This window comes from Micromys minutus (assembly GCF_963924665.1).
Source record: "Micromys minutus genome assembly, chromosome: 31".
In the NCBI taxonomy this organism is placed as follows: domain Eukaryota; kingdom Metazoa; phylum Chordata; class Mammalia; order Rodentia; family Muridae; genus Micromys; species Micromys minutus.
In genome coordinates this window covers 11,446,846-11,469,971 of record NC_137966.1, presented here as the reverse complement: position 1 = coordinate 11,469,971, position 23,126 = coordinate 11,446,846, and the positions used below count along the sequence as shown (strand labels likewise).

Genomic DNA, 23,126 nt, shown 5'->3' with positions numbered 1-23,126 from the left:
ATCTTAGCCTCACACGGGGATAAGTGAGTACCCACTTCCTTTGTGCCCTGCCAGAATTCTTTCTGTAAATCTATTCCAGGCAAGGATCATTTACCATCCACACTACTCTGCCTGTTGCTGTCACACAGACATCAGCAAATCCATATATGGAACAATTCCAACTTCCAGGATGCTGGGAACAGACAAACCGCATGGCACCGTGGCAAGTCAGAGAGGAGGCTGGCTGGGTTTGCATCACAGAACCAGGTGAACAGGTACAGGGACTGCAGGCGTTCTGTAAACAGGGTTGAGCTCTTTGTGCCAGATTTCCTCTGCCACCATGACACTTAAATCCCAACGCAGAACAAATCCATCAAAATTTTTATCTTGAGCAGAGTCCCAGGGGCAATAGATGTTACAGTAAAGCCTCAACAATGCGGCAGCCAAGCCCGATTGTTGTCTTTCTTACTTGCTGGGTACTGCATATCACCTAATCCTTCTGGGATGGAGGCAGATAACGATTCAATATAAATGAGATACTTTGTTTATGTTACATTGTGGCAAGTGGCCAATTTCCTCACAACGCTTAGAAAGCCTTTATTTGTTGTTACATTTGTAGCTAATGAGTTAAGTACCAATTACCTAAGCACAGAAGGTTTCTGTGTAAATCAAAGGGCCAGTGTCCAGAACGAAAAATGGGGTGGGGGAGTACACAGAGATATAAGGTAGAAAACTCACAGTATCTCATGAGATCTTAGCTCATCCTAAGAAATCAGTTGCTGGTTAGTCTTAGCTATATATGTGTGTGTGTGTGTGTGTGTGTGTGTGTGTGTGTGTGTGTGTGTGTGTATGCATGTGTGTCTTTTTTATTTTAAAGATTTATTTATTATATTTAAGTACACTGTAGCTGTCTTCAGACACACCAGGAGAGAGCATCAGATCTCATTACAGATGAGATCTCATTACAATTCCTTGTGGTTGCTGGGAATTGAACTCAGGACCTCTGGAAGTGTAGTCAGTGCTCTTAACCTCTGAGCCATCTCTCCAGCCCTGCATGTGTCTTTAACTGTGTATATTCTGGAGAAACTTCAAAGGGGTTATAGAGGCTTATAATAAACCCCACATATTGCTTGCCCCCAGGATCCATTGGGGAATGCCCAGGTAGCCCCAGTAAAGGAAGAAGAATTAGAATATAAATATTAAAATAAAAAATGAAAAACCCCTATATTTTGGAAAGAGATGGTTTGTTTGTTTTTGTTTACTCTATCTGCAAGTATTTATCTGACCCAGAAGAAAAAAGATTTTTTATTGTGTGTATGAGTGTGTGGTGTTTTGCTATTTCTTAATCCCTTGTGCCTGGTTCCTTAAAAATCTAAGGGATTTTTTTTTTTTTTTGAAGGAGTTTAAAGGAAGCTTTTCAGTTTGGAACCAGCATTCACTCCCCATCACCGTGCTTTAAAGATGCTAATTATTAGACACTAACTATTAAACCCACTTTATTAAGACGAGGAATCGCTTCTTATTAAACAGTGATAGGCTTGCTGTCTGGGAAGCAGGGCCAAGTTCCAGGTTAAAGAGATTCTGCAAGCTTCGAGCAGTCTGTTCTTGATGGCCAAGCTTTTGCTGTCTGACTTTGCCCTTCCCTAATGATCAGTCTGTGGTCACATCCACAATGGGAGAAATTTGGGTTGTTGGGCTCAAGATGTAGGGAAGTAGCCACCCATGGATACTGGGGGCTTAAACTGGGAAGTAAACATGTAACATATAACAATCCAGTATATGCATACACACATGCGGAATTTTCATGAAATCTTTTTAAAGTAAAACATCATGAGGCAATGCTGTCTCTGACTGATGTGACATGTCTTTCAGCCCAGCAAACCTATTCTGCTGTGACTCTCATGAGTCATGGCCTTTCGGTGGACAACAGTAATTTAACATGTCCACAGTGTTTGCAACCATCCGGACTTACCCACGTCCTCTCTTCCATACCGCTTCGTAGCCACTGTGAATATAGCTGTTTTGAAAGGGTGACATTCACATCTCTCCTGTCCACACAAGGACTCCCTGGGTATCTCAGGAAGAGCCAGTAGAGGGAGGCTAGGCCGAGCTCCCTGGTTAGATAGAGTCAGAGCTAACATGGCCGCCCGAGCTCCCTGGTTAGATAGAATCAGAGCTAACATGGCTGCCTCCTTACTGTTTTGGTTCTTGTGAGTCTTTAGTGTTAAATGCTTCATTATTAAAGTGATAATGAACTAATTATTAAATCAGACCCAGTTTGGGTCAAAGCCAATCTTGAGGCTAATGCTATGGGAAGTTCTGTTTGATTAAAAAAAAAAGAGAGATTATTTTCTCTTTGTAATGTTGATGTGACTCTGTGTGTGGTGGGGGTGACGGGTCTGGTGTCCTTCCCACTTGATATTTAGAAGTCAGTTACCTTAATAGAAAAGGTAATTTTCTAACTACAGGTGACTCGCAGGGCGATGAATGTCTACCACTAGGGTAAATGTGAGCCAGAATGATAAATCGTACAAAACTGTGTATGATTCAGAGTAATTTAAAAAAAAAAATTTAGGGTTTCAGGTTATTCAGGGTATAGGATGGATGAAGACTTTAGGCCCTCTTAGAAAAATTGTTTTATATCAAGCCCCCTAAAGTGCAGTAAGCTCTATATCTTTTGAACAGAGTCCATGGACTGTCTTCTGTTGTCATTCTTCCCAGAGATCTGCCACTAACTCCTTTTGTCTGAGGTGTGGGTCACATAGGCCAACAACAACAAAGTTGGACCAGGACTGGTCTGTCAGATTCGGGTTCCCTGTATCCCCATGGTGGCTTCACTGGAGCACAGATGCTAAGGTGGTTTGTGACCAGCCTTGAGGTACTTCTGCTCCTGAGAAGTGTCGTGGTTGTGTACAAGTCATGTCCACAGATTGTGAGCAGTAGGGACCTGTGTCTGGGGGTACATGTCACTGAAGTATCTTCTTTGGCTGATAACAAAGGCCATGACCCAAAACTATGGCCATCTCTTGCCTGGCTTAGAATACAGTTTTTTCAGTGTGTGTGTGTGTGTGTGTGTGTTTCTGTATGTGTGTGTGAGTGTGTGTGTGTGTTTGTGTGTGTGTGTGAGTGTGTGTGTGAGTGTATGTGCTTGTGTGTGTGAGAGTGTGTGAGTGTGTGTGTGTGAGTATGTGTAAGTGTGTGAGTGTGTGTGTGAGTGTGTGTGTGTGAGTGTGTATGTGTGAGTGTGTGAGTGTGTGTGTGTTTGTGTATGTGTGTGAGTGTGTTTGTATATGTGTGTGAGTGTGTATGTGTGAATGTGTGTGTGAGTGTGTGTGTGAGTGTATGTGCTTGTGTGTGTGAGAGTGTGTGAGTGTGTGTGTGTGAGTATGTGTAAGTGTGTGAGTGTGTGTGTGAGTGTGTGAGTGTGTGAGTGTGTCTGTGAGTGTGTCTGTGAGTGTGTATGTGTGAGTGTGTGAGTGTGTGTGTGTGTGTTTGTGTATGTGTGTGAGTGTGTTTGTATATGTGTGTGAGTGTGTGTGTGTGAATGTGTGTGTGAGTGAGTGTGTGAGTGTGTGTGAATGTGTGTGTGAGTGTGTGTGTGTGAGTGTGTGTGTGTGTGTGGGTATGTACACACATATGTACACATAAACTCATTCCTGTTGTGCAGAGGTGGGATCTGGGCTGTATACATACCCACCCATCTATTTTATTTTAGGGTTACAAAATTGTGATCCTTAGCTTGAATGCAGTTCAAAGAGAGATTTTGTAAAAAAAAAAAAAAATGCACATATACTATTTTATATGAAGTAAATAAAATACATTTTAAACTAGTCGCCAATGTTTATGGAAAAGAAATCTACAACCAAGTTTGTATTTCATATTTCTCTTGGAAAATCTTGAATCTCAAATTCTCACCAGGGCATCATCTGCTAGAGCTGAGCAAGGGCTGTGAATTCTGGGTAGCTACAGACACTAGGGCACTTGTCACTCACCTAGCTCTTTGTCTCTCTCTGTTTCTGTCCCTGTCTGTCTGTCTGTCTGTCTGTTCCTCTCTCTGAGACATCTATATGTATTTCTGGAAGTCCTGAAACTTGTTCTGTAAACCAGGTTGGCTCTGAACTCACAGAGATCCACCTGCCTCTGCCTCCTTAGTGCTGGGATTAAAGGTGTGCACCACCACACCTGGCTTCACATCTGGCTCTTTTAACACACATAAGACATCTCCTGGTTTGAAGGTCGTTGAGTGTGGGTCCTCACGCACACCCCCTTCATTTCCCTGCCACCTGTCTTTCTCCTGTTTTAGTCACCTAGCCTATTCTCTTGCGATCTGCTTATTTAAAATTTCCACCCTGTCTCACAAGCAGACAATAGGAACTAAATAATAGAATAAAAACAGATGAAGAAAAACTGCTTCAGAAAGTGCTGATGTGATTGGGAGGTCCAGACCAAGTTGGGGGAGGGGAGGAGAACAGAGACGTTCTGGTCATTTGTTCTGAGCAGTTGTTATATGTGAGCTACATATCGGTAGAAGCTCTGAGCTTTATCTTATAGCTGTTCAGTTAGCATGGAAGGAAGAAATACGATCCTCTTAGGAGGAGCAAAGCTTTCCTTAAACCTCATCCCCAAGAGAGATACCCCTAGCTGTTTCTACATGGAACGTGTTTGCTACCATGGAGCACAAAAACCCAGTGAATGAGAAAGCTAATTGCAGAATATATATTTGATTGAGAAGTAATGTGACCGAGACAGTCAAGATAGTGTTGACTTTGTTGGTTTTTTTTTTTTTTTTTTTTTTACCTCTCTGATACTGGTAATACCACCAGGCGATGTCTAGGAAAAAGTAAGAAAACATTTTACCAAATCTATTCAGTTATAAAGCACAACACACTTTTATTGTCATTGGAGAGGCACTCTGAGGAAGTCCTGGTCATCATCCAGCTTAGCATCCTCCCATCAGCAGAGCAGAGGCTGGCTTTCCCATCCCTTCCCTGCCGTCAGACAGGCACCGGCACCGGGTCACCTCCCAGTGCCCATGCTAGCAGCAGGGTCACCCAGCATGCTCAGAGCCATGCACCATGCAGCCCGAGGAGAGATGAGATGGCACAAGGATGTAGATGTGGATGGCTTCAGGGACACACCCACTGGTGTCATTGCAAAGTGGCTTAAGACACCCTCGGTCGCAAGAAGGCCCCTTTACCTCTCTCTTGTCTGTGATTAAGCTATTGCTCTTGTAGGACAGTTCATTTTCATCAGCAACTATTGACGGAGCATCTGCTACTGTACGCAGCACGTAAACCATCTGTCTCCTGCCCTTACAGAGCTTACAAGCCACACAGTTTGGCTTCTCTCCTCCTTTCTTAAGTGTGATGAGCAACCCAGGAAGAGTGGAGAAAAAGTGCAGTCGGCGGTAAGAATGAGCATATTAGGGTGTGTGACAGGGAAGGTGCATCTTACTGTTACTGGGTCGTGTTTGAAGCCAGGGAGAAAAACCAGACCTGGAACCTGCCCCTCACCCCATGGCATGTAAGCCGAGTGAATCCAAATTCCAAAGGAGCTCTACTCAACGCCTTCCTGCTGGCCTTTCAGGTCAGTCTTGCTTTCCCATGCATCTCCTTCTTCAATTTCCTCCTGTCTTGCTAGCACACATAACCGAAGGTGTGTCAGACAGTCCAGCCAGCATCCTCGGTGTGATTTAGTTCCCCGAGCCCCGCAATCCCAGACTGGAATGTTTTCTGTCTACACTGCTCCATGGAGTGGTGCTATAAACTGCTGGGCATTTATTGTCTTCTTGTCTGTCCACGGGAGAAATTAATTTTACTGGATTTGCCCCCTTGACCAGTCTGGTGAGTGGCATTTGAATGTGTGTGTGTGTGTGTGTGTGTGTGTGTATGTACACTCACACGTCATGGTACATATGTGAAAGTCAGAGAACAACATATGGGAGTTTTCTTTTATTTTTCTTTCAGCATGTGGATCCTGGAGCTCAAATTCAGGTCAAGTTTGGTGATAGACAGCTTAACCCTTTGATCTATTTCATTAGCTCTTATGGGCTGTATTTAACATTTTAATCCCATCTGTGTCTGTGTTTGTGTGTGTGTCTGTCTGTCTCTCTCTGTGTATTTGCATATGTATGTGTATCTGCATGTGTGTGTATCTGCATGTGTGTGTATCTGCATGTGTATGTGTGTATCTGCATGTGTGTGTATCTGCAAGTGTGTGTGTGTATCTGCATGTGTGTGTGTATCTGCATGTGTGTGTGTATCTGCATGTGTGTGTGTGTGTGTGTATCTGCATGTGCCTTGGGAGGTCAGAAGAGAGCATCAGACCCCTTGGAGCTGGAGTTACAGGTATCTGTGAGCTCTCTGGTCTGAATGCTAGGATTCATGATGGAGCAGCAGGTGGGACTGACAGCTAAGGAAGCTTCAGCCCCTGAGCTACATTTTTAGAGCAGCATCAGGTTTGTAGAAGAGTTCCCTAGAAATCACTGAGAAGTCTCCCTGTTAACACCCAGCGTTGGTGTAGCGTATTTGTTAAAGTTGAAGGACTAATGATTGATGAGCTGATATCGATACATTAGTAAGAATGGAAGTCCATTATTCATATTAGATTTCAATCATTGTACTTTGTGGTTCCATAGGCTCTGACAAATGCGTATCAAGGGTCAGTTGCTCCCGTATATAAAGAATAATTGTACTGCTTTGCCTATGTGTTTATAAATATGAATTGATCTTCTCCAGCCACCCAGAAATGTGATAGACACTGAAAGGAATGACAAGTTACAACATCTGTCTACAACAGTCACGTTGGTGTGGAGGCACCGGAGCAGAGAAGACCAGAGGCTGCAAGTGAGGTTCGAAGGATCATTGGCAAGTAGTCTGTATGAGCACAGGGGACGGGCATGTGCCAGGCGTGAGAACTGAAGAAAGACGGCTTGGTGAAAGAGCCTGGACCATGTTCAAACAGCTGATTTCATGCGCCGAGTTCCGATATTCAGATTTGTTGAGAAAAACCATGAAAAAAAAAAAGACATATGCTCCCCAATTCTTGGATGCTATCAACAAATTTAAGTTTTAGAGCACGTAACACGCTCAAGTATGAACATGGCCTGGGTAGGATGCTGTGAGCTGCTGCTGGCCTCAAGCTCTTTGTTGGCAAATCACCCCAGAGCAGCAGGGCTGTGGCTAAGAACGGGGACCTGAAGGGAAGAAGTGACTAATTAATGCTACCACCTGAAGGTACAGGACCAGATGGGAGAGATGTCAGAGAAGGCTCCAGAGAGAAAGAGTAATTTAGAGGAGTCTTACAGAAAACAGGAACAAGGGGTCAACCTTTCTGAAAACACAGAAGTACAAAGCTCTAGTATAGTGGGTTATTTTGAAGCTGTACTGAACTCCAACAGAGGACAACCGGGGAAGAGAGTTTTAAAATGTCCCATCTCTTTGAAGTTGTTAGAGTGCTAAGAGGGCAGCCTGTTTCAAAGCAGTACCACCCCCACCCCCGTCTACATCCAGCTTTATTACCTCCGGAAGTTAAAGACTGAGTCAAATGTCTTCCATGTTAGAAAAGTTATGCTCACCATTTAATAAGAATTTGTTAGGCGTATTAAAGACAGGAAGTAGGGGAAATAGATGAATACAGCAACAGACACATAGGTGGTTTGGATTTTAGACAGATCAGACACAGAACTAAAAACAGCAACGCATATATGCTCAAGAACAGAGATTCTAAGACCCGGAGAATTCCAGCCGAGGACCTGAATGTGTACAAAATGTTAATTAAGAATTGTAGAGCTGAGAATATATTGCCCCAGATCATCAGCTCACTAGACTTAGTTCTAAACAGATTAGACAGAGGTGAAAGGAGAATCTACTGTTCAGTGAACAGAACAGGCAAGAGGGGGAAGAGAGGGAAGGAGGGAGGAAAGGAGGGAGGGAGGGAGAGAATGTAGATTGTACACACACATATGTGTGTTTATATGTGCATATACATATCTATGATTTAACCCCCCCCAAGGAAGGAGATAAATAATGCTGATGAAGCAATATTTGAAGAGCCACTAAGGAACTTTGAAGATGAGTGAAACAAAGGAAGCCACAGGTTCAGGAAGTTTCTATAAACCCAAGCAACATAAATACAAAGAAAACCACATGGAAAACCCCAGAGTCAAACTGTTCAAAAGCAAACGTAAGTATAGAATCATCCCCTTAACCCAATGCTGCCTGAAGGATGTGCCAAGCAAACGTAAGTTAAGAAATCCTGTGGTGGCTCAGTTCTGTCGGGTAATGTAGACTCTAAGTCAAGAAGCTTTGGGAAAGATAAAGAGGGGGTTCACAGGGTAAGAAGGTTGGCTACTTAGGTGGATGGACCAACTCTGAGTCGGTATGAATTAGCGGTATTATTCCAAATATACTTCAAGCAAAGACTGGCTGGACTAAAAGGGAAAATAATCCATTCACGGTCAGAGGTGGAGATTTGAAAGGTCTCCCCTCAGAATAAGCTTCTGGCAGTTGATGGCGGCTAGGGTTGATGGCGGCCAGGGCAGGGAGAGTCAATTCTTTTCAGGGCCATGCTTCAGTCTAGTGCTTCTCAGCCTTCATAACGCTGAGACCCTCTAATACTTTCCTCATGTTGTAATGACCACAACCATAAAGTTATTTTTGTTGCTACTTTATAACTGTTGTTTTGTTTCTGTTAGGAATTGTAATTTAGACATTCTTGGGGGCGGAAGTTTGTTAGAGGGGTCATGACCCCACAGGTTGCGGTCCACTGTTCCAGTAATGATTCTAAAACCATGCATATGTGGGTGGCATTAATTAGACACTGTGGATTATTTTGAAAAGTGTGTGTGTGTGTGTGTGTGAGAGAGAGAGAGAGAGAGAGAGGGGAGGGAATCTGGGAGGAGCTGGAGGGGAGAAGTGAAGATATGGATATTATAAAAATATATTGTATGCATATATAAACTTCTCAAAGAGTAAATAAAAATGTTACACACACACACACACACACACACACACACACACACACACACACACGCATGCATCTAAACAACCCAGCCTATCAGTATTGGCACAGGAGATCTGATTCATACAACATGTGAACTCGGCCTCCTTGACACAGGGCCTCCCCAGCCTTCACAAATACAGAGTATTCTTTTGCGGTGCACAAAGGGCATTTACCCACTCCGATCCTTCCCTGGGAAACCCGGAGCTAGTCTCCATGACGTCGAGGCAGGGTGTATTTTGTAGGCTGGAATGGAACTTGGTGTCACAAGTTTACCAGTGCTCTAAACTTGGAAAAGTCCTCAGGTACAATAAACTGGATGTGTCAGAACACGGGGGCTGTGGTTGAAGCGATGTTCAAAAGATTTTAAAAACTGAAAATAATTTACGTGATGAGGCACGCAAACAGTACCGAGCTTCATGGTCTCTCTTACAATCTTATTTCCAATGGCTCGGCATTTCCCAAACTATGCCGGGCACAATAGAAGCCACATTAGCAATCACATGTCATCACATGTTGGCATTCAAAATGTTTCCCTGTCACTTTCGGTAGATCTGGTAGATTCGTACCGAGTGCTTTATTTTGGGTGTGGTCGGCAGTAATTTTTGATGAGTGGCTTCCCCAGACAATCAGAGCTAAAGATCCTTTGGTTGTTGTTGATTTTTTTTTTATTTATTTGTTTATTTGTGTGGGCTAGAAGATATAAATAGAATAATACTCTCTATTTAGTCTTTTCTCTTAGACAGTTTTATTGTCCCAAAGCTGATCCTTTTCTATACTTGCTCACAGCAGAGGGGGAAAAGTCCAGTCTGGTTTTGAAACCTCGAGGCTTAGATTCTCACAGCGGAGACTCTGAGGTGAGTGCAGAATCTGCCCAGGCAGACAGGGCTCCTCAGCTCTGATTTTTATATACTTAACAATGAGTCCCGTGTGTGCCCGAGCTGAGCCTGATAAAGATTTTCTGAGTGTTCCAGATATTTTTCCCAGTCTTCTTCGTTCAATAAAACTCAAATCATGTTTTGCTTCAAGCGCTTCTTCTCTTAATCTTGAAACCCCTCCTGCCCCTTTTAAGCAGAATTGAATTTACACATTTCTCATTCATTTATACCTCTGTCCTGAAAATGTTCCTAAGAAACAGCCCCATGGAAACATCTTTACTTCCTACTTCTGTAAGCTGAGGTACAATGACTTTAAAGGTCTTTAGTACAGACCCTATTTGGGCTCACTGCCCTTTCGTCCGATGACAGGGCACACTTGGTCATCTGGTCCACAGGGCACTGAATGTGTGAGAATGAGCTTGTCAAATGTCCCCTGCAGCTTCTGGGCAGGTGGCACTTAAACAGCCAGAAATGACCTTTCAGAAATATAACACAGCCATTAAAAGTCCACACAGTCACCGAATACATTGTGACATCCAAGTTCTGTTTGTGACAAGAGATGCCACTTTTGTTTAACTTTTAACCAGGTTTGAAAAGCAGAGGGAAAAGATTTACCTAGATGTCGGTGTCGGGAAAGTACGAGCCCTACAAGGTGCTTCTGGGCAAGGAGCTGGCCCTGTTCATCATGTCCCCTTGTCACCAAGCAACATCTGAGCAGAACCTGTGGTGATGCTGCAACCGAAAGACTTGTCAGCCTCCCTGCAGCTAATCAGACCCAGGCAGAAATGTCTGGATGATGCTTGAAATGGATCATTTTGTCTAGAAAAAGCGCCTGCGATGAAATGTTTGATAGTTTACTTAGTTGCTCTAGCAGTCTCCGAGGCTCTAGGGGGCAATTAGCCAAACAAAGTCCAAATCCTGCCACCAGCTAGCATTCAGATGACAGCAGGGAAACCCCCTACAGGCTCTCCTTTGGACTCAGCAGGACAGTGACCCTGATCTTCCAGCCTGTGGAGCAGGCGTGTTAATGAGCATGGCTGGGCCTGTGTAGGAGAGAGCAGACTCAAGAGCTAGGCTATCTCTGCAGGAAGTAACAGGAAAACATGGGTGAGTTTTTATTGCTCCTCTTGACTAAGACACAGTGATAATGGTTCATTATAAATCAAAAGTCTCCGGGAAGGAAGAGTGGTGGAGTTTTTCTTCCCCGTTTAAGATGGAGACATGAAAGAGTAAAGAGAAATTTAAATTTTTTTTTTTTTTTTTTTTTTTTTTTTTTTTTTTTTTTGCTCAGAGCAAGAGTCCTAGAGGATTCAGCTCAGGTAAGCACAGCATTTACTCAAAGTAGAAACTCATTGAATTGATGAGGTGTGAGGAGCTAGGCAGTCGGACAACTTGCTAGATCAAGATGGTCTCCAAGTAGAGCATTAATCCTTGGTGGGTTTTAACATTTCTAATAGCTGCTCTCGGGAGGGAAGAAGATACCACTTATTAATATCCTTACCATCAACATCCCCACCATGGCCCTGTTCAGGTTATCAGTGTGAAGAGAAATGGTTCTTCCTAGGGGAAGATGATCCCCCCTAAAGCAGTGGGCCCCAGCTACTGTCGTTGCTATCTTAGGACATGTGACATAGGCTTGACTATCTCAGATCAGCGTGCTGAAGAGTCAAAAGCTAATTTCCTCCAGTCAGCCTCGTCCTTGTAATCCAAGATAACAAGCCTTCCTCTTGCTGCTAGTGCAAGCACACACCATATGGGACAGCTCAAGCAGAGAAGTAATGGAAAGGAACATGTCTGCTGTATCAAGTGCCTTGCTTAGTGGGCTCAGAGAGCATAGTAATAATTTTAGGATTGATCTGATCATCTCACTGTCCCTAGGAGGTATACAGTTATTAGACTAATATGAGTTATAATATTATGTGCCTTGTAGCTGTAAATCTAGGTAGGATGAGGTCGGTACCATGTCTGTGTGCACACTAGGTGCCAAAATATATAATTCAATTGTTTTCCTTGTATCATGATGGTGATTTGAAAGGGGTTCTCAACAGCAGAATCCAATGGTCAAGTAGTTAAGACACTGTGCAGGTCATGGTTCTGCATATCCTAATTGGTCTAGTTAATTAAATGGGCTTCTTTTCCATATGGGGAATTTTCTTGTCCTGCAATTTACTCTGTTAAAAGGACACTCAATTGTCAGTTCAGGTTGGACACTGACTGGCTAACAAGCCCATTATTGTCTCTATTAACTGTAATGGCTGTTAGCAGATCCAAGACTGAAGGCGGCCATGGAGCAGGCCAAGGTGTCTATGGGTAATGAGACCAGACACATTGCCTGAAGCCTTAGCAAGCAGACATAATAACTGACAGCCTTTTCCTCCCTGGAGTTATCACATGGCTTCATGTCCTCTGCCCTTAATAATGCAGACAATCACTGTGTGTATTGTTTTGGTCTGTTTCGTAGCTGGAGAAGGCCACTGGACATTACCCTTAGCTGACACATGAACTACCAAATGTGGGGACTATAGTCAGTCAGTTTGTATGAGAACGTGTGTGCCTGCCCAGAGGCAGGAGGTAATGTCAGGGTAGCATCCTCCTTTCCAGGACTCAGTGTGGAAGCCTCTTAACTGTGCACTTAATAAATGAAGCCTTGGCAGACACACCTTGAATTATTAATGAAGTTATTCAGCTTTGATTGTTTCCTTCTTTTGGGGAAAGGTTATTCACTCAATGCCTTTGCTTAGAGTACACAATACATCACAATTGGGCATATTTTATGTGCAACTTTATGGTGATAATAGTTCTGTCTCATTTAGAAGCAAATCAGACATTATGAACTTCGTGATTTATTAATATATTGATCTCCAGAAATGTCAGCGCATCTCACATCCCATCAGAGAGCCGGGAGCAATCAGCGGAGAGCCAATAAAAATGTAAAATGAACCATCATAAAAAGAGGAAATACAGCCAGTTTCTAAGCCCTGCTGTCTTCCTAAATTGTTTTAGGACTCAGGTCATTACCACGAAGGCACCCCTACCAACGAAAACCAGACGGTGTTGTGGGGGCGTACAGGGGAGGGTTCTGTCCCATTTAAATCTACTTTGAGTAAAAATAGAGTGTGCAAACTAAAATAGAACCCAAGAGGTGGGGAGTGGTCTTGATGTGGGAAGGGCAGGGTCTGGTTCCCAGTGACCCTGAAGGAAGATGAGGTGTCTCTTTCTGGGAGCGTCTTCACCACACGCACTACTTGCCTGCTGAGGTAACTTCAGGCAAAGCCCAGACTCACCCTGGCATAGGCAGATCTACTTTGAGATCCTGCTTGCTTTTGAGTGTGATTCTCTACCCCTCCACCTCCCACCCCCACCGTGGGGATCCTTTGCAACAGCTTTGGAATCTAATCACGTGCAAACCACTGTTTCTATTAAAATGTGGCAGCGACTGATACTGTTCCCATCTATTCTTGAAATACATATGGAGTACTTAGTACTCAATATGTGTTAGATAAACAGCACTACTGGAATACTCAGTAAGCACCCAGTATGTGTTAAATGAATACTACTGGAGAACTTAATAAGTACTCAATATGTGCTAAGTGAACAGCACTTACTGAAGTACTTAGTACACTCATCATGTCTTAAGTGAACAGCACTACTAGAATACTTAGTAAGCACTCAACATGTGTTAGGTGAACAGCACTTCTGGAGTACTTAGTGAGCACTCAATATGTGTTAAGTGAACAGCACTACTGGAGTACTTAGTAAGTACTCAATATGTGTTAAGTGAATAGCACTGCAGAAATGTAGCAGGAAACAGACTGCGTGTTGTGTTTCTTGAATGACCAGTTCTATAATTTGACTCTAGCTCCACAATCGTAGTCAGCATCCCAGAGCACCATCATTAGCTCCCTCCTTTTAACTGTGACTGTCACCATTTATCTCACATGAAAATTTGGAATGCTGGCTTCTCTAGAAACGGCAGCCATGCCAGACCTCCACTTCTATGTGGGAACACAGGTAGCAGGACAGCAGCAGCTCAGCTTGGCCAGAACACACACTCTCTAGTAAGCGCCAACCCCTACCACTCATTACCCCTTCGGCAGGAAGTGCAGGGGGTGTTTAGTCAGCAGATGTCATCGAGACATTATTAACTAAGAGCAGTGGCCACCAGGCACAAATGTGATGTTGGAGCTCTGATTGAGAATAAATGGGGTTATAAAACAGGTTGTGGGGGCACTGTTGTATGTAGCCATGGAGGGCAGGGTGGCAGTTGGGTGGCCATGAGCAAGAAGAAAAAGGCAGGAACTTTGTGGCTAGATATTTGTGGGGCTGAATTCCCAGCTCAGCAGAACCTGAGCAGTTACTTCCTTCATTCAGAGGGTACAGCAGCAGACAGATCACAGGGACCTCAGCCTTCCAGACTGTGAAGGTCAATGGAACCTATGCAGAGAAAGGCATGGCATCCCCACTTGGTGGCAAAGCTGGGGCTTAGCTTCCTGCTGCAGGTCTTTGCTGGGTGGTGAGGCAGGTGAGACCTAGGGAGGCTCACACAAGTGAGTAAGCACGGATCAAGCAGGAGGGCCAGCTGGAAGCCCTTTGTAGTTCACAAGGGCGGTTGAGCCCCTGGCTAATTAGCCATGTGAAGCTGTGAATACATTAGCAGGTCACAGGGCTCTGAGGCTGTTTAATCTGCCTAGTGGTAGTAACTGTTGATCCTGGCGAGATACTTTAATGGAACTTTCCAAAGTGGAGTTCTGCCTTCATGTTTTCAATCCTTCTGAATGCCTCACAGGGAGGTAACAGGGCCTCTTGGCATTTAGGCAACAGGGAAGCTCACCATAAAGCTTCATTTGGGATTAAAGACTCTTTAAAGATAAGCCTCCCATACAAGAGACAGCTTCAACATGATGCCTTTCCAGCAGCCTGCCTTCAAGGTCTAAAACCCTCTTTTCTGAAGACCACATCTTGGAGGATTCTATAACTGGGTTGGAGATATGTCTTTCTCTTCATTCTGGGGTGTGTTGTGTGTGTGTGTGTGTTTGCTCACACTTGCACACACACACACACACACACACACACACACACACACACACACACACACACTCACGAATACATGCCTGCCTGCATTCCCAGTGTGTGTGTGGAAAGTCAGAGGACAGCTTTGGGGAGTAAGTTCTCTTTCCCCTGAGTCCCAGGGATCAAAACTCAGGTCATAAGGTTTGTCATCAAGCTCTGGGTTGGACCTGCTTGACTTTATTTTTAAATGCCAGAGATATAAATTGCATTGAGAATTGTTCCTTCTTTTTTCTCTGCGTGTGTCTCTGTATGCCTGCCTCTCCTCACTCTTCTCTCTCTCTCTCTCTCTCTCTCTCTCTCTCTCTCTCTCTCTCTCTCTCTCCCTCAGTTTCCTGGCAATAGCAGATTCACTGTATAGCATTCTTGATATTGAGGAGGGGGAAGGACAGGTGGGGAATAAAGAATGGCATTGTGGGTAGAGGAAACAGCCTTTATAAGACCTTGAGGAAGAAAAGGAGGAGGGAGAGGAAAGGGAAGAGGAGGACAGACAGACAGACAGACTTACTGTAGGAGATGAGTGGTGGCCAGTGTGTCAGATTTGGAGTCAGGTGGCATGTGTGTAAAATGAAAAGGAGGTCCAGATGAGAGCAAGGCAGCCTTGCCCCATCTTGTCTTGGACCTGGGAGCAAGTTGCAGCAGCAGCACACGGCAAAGTTAGCCCAGAGTTGGTTTGTGTGTGATTTTGAGAAGACCACAGAGAGCCATGAATTACAGTATTAATTGCCTCGTGAGGTCTGATGTCAGTCACAGGAGAACTGTGATCGACACCGCCCTTCCTCAGTGGCTCGAACTTTGTAGAGATGGCTTTTCTAGGCTAGCTCTCTGCCCGAGGCCTTTGCTTGCTTCTTCGCTGGGTTATTGCAGTAGAGGGCCCTGATGAATCACACAGGTCTGAGGCCCTCCACTAGGTCCCAGTTCTCTGAAGGTGAGGGCAAGGCAAAGGACATCCATTTCCTCTTCTCAGTTAATAAAAGCTACCGTCTGAGGTATTTGAGGTTTCAGCTAGAATAGCAAAGGGCTTGAGAATCCCTGGTTCAGCCTTGGCTGGAGACCTAACTCCATGGCACTGAGTATCCTAAGGCTGGATTTAAAAAAAATCTCCCAGGATTGAGATCTTTTTTTCTAGCTAATCAGTAACTTCCTCCTTTCCTCTCACTTTAGGCCCCACATGACCCTGCGGGGGAAACAGGTCTCAATAGTTGTAATTAAAAGGGAAAGATTAAACATAGGAAAAGACGTGGTTTCTATTGAAGAACTGGAAGAAAGCACAACTCGAGGAAACCAGGTCCAGAGCTGCTGGCGGTGCTTTGCAAATGCCATGAAACAGGAAACACGTGTCTCTTTCCATGCCTATCACATCATATCACATCCTCACATATTGATCACATACCACATATTATATAACATCACATGTCACATAACATGTATCACATATATCACATCATATCACAGAATACCACATAGCACATGTCATATATCACATATCATATCACATAACGCAGTACGTCATATCACATCACATCATTTCATAACATATCACACATATCACATGTCACATGTTATATATCACATATCATATCACATCACAGCATACCACAGCACACCACATATATCACATAGCACATATCACGTCATATCACATATCACATACCACATCATATCACACTATGCACATATATATCATATCATCACATCACATCACATCATATTGTATCATGTAACACATCAGGAGTCTTGCATTGCTCTATTATTTCTTGCTAAGTTATACAGGCATGTTGGGGGTGTGGTTATCACCGAGGGCTAGGATTATACATGACCGTTTCCTTCCTTCTTGCTTAGGTATGTTTTCTACGTTTTCTGCCCATAACTTTAGATTTCCAATACGAAGAAATCCGTAAGAGCCTGTGCTTAGGAACTTCAAGGGCAAATGTGGAGAGTTCCCCAGCCCCCAGGAACCCTGGAGGGGCGGAGCCTCAGGCTTAGGGCACATCACTGCAATGCAGGCTGGGAAGCCAGGCACTTAAGGGCAGAGCCTCTGCCGTAGATATCCGCTCTGATGTCATCTCAGTCACCTTTGTCATTTCTCAGCCTGTGCTTCAACATCTGGGAAGGGTGTGACTAGTCTACAGGTGGACAAACCCTTGTCATGTCGAGATGAAATAAGTAGAGGTGCCAAAGGCATAGGATGCTTGGTTAGCAGGTGATACCCAGCTGCTAACACTTCTCTGAGTGAGATAGCAGCCTCGCCTGGAGCAGTGGACCAGGCAGGGGACCCGTTCAGAGGAGGACTTCCTGAGACAATGGGGGTGGCAGATGGAGCTCTGGTAGGGAGCCTTCTCATCCCTGCAGTGACTAACATTTCAACAGTGTGTGTTGTGTGTCACCTTTTGCCGCTGTCCTGAAACCTGGGAGCTAGGTGACACCGCGAGTTAGACAGGAAGAACCTGAGGCTTACAGGATTAGCTGCCCAAGGCAGCTTACCAATCAGCAGCCATGGATTCAAATCCAAGCCGGATTGGTGCTGAAGCCTGCATTGTTCACCGCTGCTACCACTGAGCAAGTTTCTGGGCCGTAAATGTTGATTTAAGTCCATTTTCAGTAGATGTGACGTAGCCTTGCGGGAGTCACTGCCCCCTCGGAGCCTCGGTTTTCTTGTGAAGATTGTGTGTGATGTGATCGGCTGCTCAGAGTCCTCAGAAGGATGAGACATGGAAAGACGGGACAACCCGAGCCACGACAATGTCTGTTCACCATGCAGACATCCCTGGTGCTCTGGCTCGTCCCTGAGAGGTCATTTTTTTACAGTACCTGAGTTTTCTGAGGCAGTGACTCCAAGCCACGCTGCTGAAAAAGCATTTTTTTTTTTTTTTTTGGCTCTGGCTGTATGGATAGATTTTTAATATTTAATTAGGGAGACCTTCTGCTTGGAGAGAGGGCAGGACTTGTTATTAAATCCTGCTGCTTGGTCTTTCTCACTTGCCCGTGGGATCATTCATTCATTTCCAGTCACACAATTTAATATTGCAACAGCTAATGGGGAGATGTTGATAATTTGTAAAAACTGGTTGGTCCTGGGGCTGTGGGAGAAGCTCCTCTCCCAGGCCTGCTGTGTGAGTCGGAAACAGATTCTCTGGAGGCCAGGGCTCCTGGGAGCTCTGTGTTCACTCTCTAATTGCACTCACAGGGTGCCTTCTGAGTGTCAAGAGCGGTGTCAGGAGCCATGAGGATTAGAAAGATGGTCATGGTACATTTGCAACCCCGAGGTTGGGATTCCTACACACATTAGAACAACAGGCTTTGCCACCAGATTTACAGGCTCAAAAAAAGTCTCCTTTGTCATTTCCTAACCACAGCACTGGGAATTGGCCTTCTTAAAGGTTTGATTCCAAGGACCTGGCATCTCTCCCTAAGACTCACTTCTGGAGTGTACCAGCCTCCAGCGTGTAGAGTGGACCCTGGCGATAGACAGGCTTCCCGTGTGAACAGGTGGAAAGATCTTTTGGAGACAGCAAAGAGCAGGTAGCCGTGGAGCATCAGGTAAGTGCCTATCTCATCGGTAGGCATTAGTGAGCCAAGACAGACGTGGTCTTGTTCCCAGAGACTAAGACTTGGTGCATGAGGGAGAGAGCCCAAGAATCACAGGTGTGAAGAGTTACAGCATTGGGAAATACTGTAAGAGGGTATGTTGGCACTGTAGAGGGAGTGGCTGGGCTCAGGGAAGTGTAGGCATGTAGGGGATGCTTCCCCAGGAAGTGATGATGGGGAGGGAATTCAAAGAAATGAAAATTAGTAGATGGGAAGGGGAGTGTGTGTGTGTGTGTGTGTGTGTGTGTGTGTGTGTGTGTGAGAGAGAGAGAGAGAGAGAGACAGGGGCAAGAGGATTCTGTGTGTGAAGGGAGAGTAAGAAAGACTTCCAGGAATCTCCTGCACAGATGCAGAGGAGGAGAAGGGACTAAGATGCATTCAAGGGCGGGGATATATCTGATCATGGCTTCACCCTAAAGCCTTCCATGGCTCCAATTGCCCGAGGGAAAAGTCTGCTTTTGAGTGCAACATCCAGGCTCTTTTATGACCCTCTTGACTTCTCTCTGCTACCCACTTTTCTCCTCTTCTCCACCCCCTCTGTGCGGCTGCTCCTTCAGTTCGACTCCCTGCCTGACACTTGCACACTCTGACTCCCTGCCTGACACTTGCACACTCTGACTCCCTGCCTGACACTTGCACACTCTGACTCTCTGCCTGACACTTGCACACTCTGACTCCCTGCCTGACACTTGCACACTCTGACTCCCTGCCTGACACTTGCACACTCTGACTCCCTGCCTGACACTTGCACACTCTGACTCCCTGCCTGACACTTGCACACTCTGACTCTCTGCCTGACACTTGCACACTCTGACTCCCTGCCTGACACTTGCACACTCTGACTCCCTGCCTGACACTTGCACACTCTGACTCCCTGCCTGACACTTGCACACTCTGACTCCCTGCCTGACACTTGCACAGGCTCCTGCCTACCTCTGGTGCTTGCTTGCCTTCCTTCTCCACTGGGTTGTTTCCAGGTCTCTGGGTCTATGCCATTGAATCCCACACCTCCAGGACTCCGCTGACAGAGACGGCAGTTGGATGGTGATTTCTCTAGTCGTGCAACTCTGAGGTATGTGCACAGACCCACACTGCAAGCACTTCGGATGTTCTTCATGGTTCTGAGTGTGGAGGGGAAGGGAAATGAATCTCAATGGAATTTCTCAGTGGAAAGCTCCGGGTCATATGCATTTCATACCCAAAGTCACCAAACTTATGAGGATCGTTTTGTAGTTCCCACTACCCATCTCATGAAAGCGTGTTTATTAGCTGTCAGGTTTATGCACCCTTGTTTCTGTCAGCCCAGGGATAAAATGTGGGGCTCGTTTGGATGCTAGAGAACAGTGGGACTGTTGTCCTTAGGGATGCTGGAGTGAGCTTTAAATATTAGAGGGTGCTTGGAGTGCCCCCAAGCAAGACCCAGTCTGGTTCTGTTTTGCTATTTAAAATATACCTGTTCATAATGTTTTTATATAGGTGGTAACATTAGCGCTTGTCAACTTGATGCACCCAGAAAGAGGGAACACCAATTAAAAAACAATATAACCGCCATCATGGTTTTCCACGTGTCTGTAAAGCATTTTCTTATAACAGCTAATTGATACAGGAGGTCCCTAGGCCACTGTGGGTGGTTCCGTCCCTGGGAAGGTTATCCTGGGCTGTGTTAGAAAGGTAGCTGAGCGAGCCAGCAAGCAGGGTTCCTCTACGGTCTCTGCTTTAGTGTCTGCATTGAGGATTGTCTTGGCTTCTCTCACTGATGGGCTGTAACTTGTAAACAGAATAAACCCGTTCACAGCATCAAAGAAACAAACCAGCATGATAGGATATTGAAGGCAAACCATCTGTGGTTCATTGAAAACCATGTCTCAGGCTCATTAAAAACACATGAATGTTTATAGGATGGCCATATCATTCAAGATTGCCAGCCAAAATGCACTCGCTATTATTAATTTATTCTTAATAGACATCTTTCTTACAGATTAGTGCTCTAATTACTCCTGAAAAAGTGTGCGGCTGTGATGTGAGACTGCCGATTAAAGTGATCCAGAAGATAAATCCAAGTCTTTGGTTGAGAGCACTTTAGCCTTCTCCCCATCTTCCAACAGCAGCATCTGTCACCCTGGAGGGCTGGGTGGATTCCCATTTGTTCCTGATCTGCCTGAGGAGTCTGAGGTTCAGCAGGCAGTCAGGGTATTCTACAGTGGGCTTGGGTACTTTACAGTAGGCTGGGGTAATTTATGGTGTATTGGGGTGCCTTATAGTGGGCTGGGGTATTTTATAGAATATTGGGGTGCTTTACAGTGGGCTGAGGCACTTTATAGAATATTGGAGTGCTTTATAGTGGGCTGGAGTGCTTTATAGTGTATTGGTGTGATTTACAGCAGGCTGGGGTACTTTATAGTGTATTGGGGTGCGTTACAGTGGGCTGGGGTACTTTATAGAATATTGGGGTGCCTTATAGTGGGCTAGGGCACTTTATAGCATATTTGAGTACTTTATAGTGGGCTGGAGTGCTTTATAGCATATTGGTGTGATTTACAGCAGGTTGGGGCACTTTCCAGTGGTCTGGGGTGTTTTGTCGTGGGCCAGGGTCCTTCACAGTGGTTCCTGCAAGGACAGTGTGCAAACAGCCCAGGGGTGAAAGACGTGAGATTGAGCATTTCACTTTGTGTTTCTTGTAAGCCTGCATCTTCTTGTTTTCTCTAGGGCAGTAGCCCTCAATTTGTGGGTCACAATCCTATTGGGATTGCATATCTGCTAACTGGTATATCAGATATTATGTTACAACTCATAACAGTAGTAAAATTACAGTTATGAAGTAACAATGAAGTAATGTTAATGGTTGGGGGTCATCCCAGCACGGGGAGCTGTATTAAAGTGTCTCAGCGTTAGGACAGTTGAGAGGCACTGTTCTAGGTCCTTCCTAGACCTTTCTTTATGTTTGCTAATCCTTCCATCAAATAGAAAAATGTCTGCTGCAGTAATGTAGCTATAGAAAGAGAGCTTAAAGGTTTTGTTTTTACATATTTACAAGCAAAGCATTCGTTTATATGTCAGTGGAGGCTCGTTTGTGTCGGGGTGTGTGTTCAGGGTGATTGAGCCTCTCCTGTTGAGGTATTTTTGCATCAAGAGGGGTGGAGGAATGAAGTGAGCTGGCTGCCAAGCCTAGGGACTGGGATGGTTTTAATTTTACCTCTGTCACATACTTCCTGTGTGGCTTCGCTTCTCTGGTGTCATTGCCTCATTGTGAAGGACACTCATTGCTTGGAGCCTTTCAGGGGATATGAAGGATGTAAGAAACAAGGTACTTGTTTCCATAGTATGCGGAGGGTGGGCAGTAGGTTTTGGTGCATCTCCCGTCCCTCTAGTCTGCCCATGTGTTAATCAGGTGAGATGCTAGACCATGTAGACATTTTGGTCATGCTGCCTAGGTACTAGTCTGCCCCCATCAACAAGACACAAAGTGGAGGTCTGCTGTCCTGTCCCCAAGAATGTCAACAATGCAAAGGACATGGGCCAGCAGGAGTGACTGAGAGGACAGGGAGTTGGTATGAGACATCTAGAGTAGGGCCTGACCTCCAATTCCGGCATAGGGACTTTCATTTTTTTGGCCTTCATTACCTTCTGCTACAAAACCTAGGAGGACACTGGGTTTCTGCGTCGGCTGTCTTTCTTTTTAGTTTATTAATCCTGTCATGAGCATGGTCTCTAATGAACCTATGCTTTTTTCCCCCTTTCAATTCATATGAATTTTCTCCCTATATAGTGAGTTTCATTAAACGTATTCATTTTTGTGAAAGTCAATGCTATTTTAATCAGCCCTAATTTACTTCTCTTAATCACCTAATTTCAGCACAAACATTGCTCAACACTCACACTTGTCTAACAAGCCCGTCAAAGCATCCTTTGCCATCATATTCAGATGTTAACAGAAAAGACAGAAGGCCATTTATCAAACTGTAAAGATAAATTAGATGCCTTTGTGTTCACTAGTCACCCTCCACTCCCCCAATAATCCTGTGCAGTAATATGGTACCCCCATTTTGCCATCTGGTATGCCAGCTCTAAGGCAGCCGAGGCAGAGACTCACCAGAGTAATTATTCACCCTTGGTCTGAAGGCAGAGAGCTCTTCCGGTAATTCTGTAACGGTGGTGTGGCTTATGCAATGTGGTGATGTATTGATGTACCACTGTGATGTGCTTCTCTTTCTGCCCTCCCCTTTACCCATCAGAAAGATGAAGTCATTCTGTCTGGAGCTGCTAAGCATTGAGTCCCTGCTTCACCAGGGCCTGGAGGATGTTTACACTGACCTCCTTGTTTTATCTGAACTATTTTGGAAGAGGCTTGCAGACTCCAGAGGCCTCTGGGGAATCCCACCCAGCAGCTGGCTGGGTGGTCTTGTGGCGGAAGGAATCTCGTAGGATAACGGATGATAACGGTTGTGGCTTGGTGGTGACCTGGACGAACAGCAGCTGTATATTTAATGCCAGGCATGTTTATTTGCCGCTGGCCAATGAGCAAGCTGCGTGCTTAGGGCTCTTCACTTAGGTGGTTCTTGGGGAAAATTGAGGGCATGTATATCAAGCAATTTTTGAATTATGGCTCTATTAGCA

The 23,126-nt window shown here is 44.9% G+C and overlaps 1 protein-coding gene across 5 annotated transcripts in view; it reads right to left on the bottom strand.

Moving 5' to 3' along the window:
- The window catches only part of KCNIP1 (potassium voltage-gated channel interacting protein 1), a gene marked incomplete at both ends in the record, with an annotated part of 348,145 nt that overhangs the window by 11,563 nt on the left and 313,456 nt on the right, over positions 1–23,126 (bottom strand). For 2 of the 5 annotated variants that reach the window (XM_080942117.1, XM_080942118.1), the window contains one exon: positions 4,777–4,809. The exons of the other annotated variants lie outside the window; for them this stretch is intronic. In XM_080942117.1, coding sequence (XP_080798243.1) covers positions 4,777–4,809 — 33 coding nt within the window. The remainder of the gene's footprint in view (positions 1–4,776; positions 4,810–23,126) is intronic. 5 annotated transcript variants of the gene reach the window in all.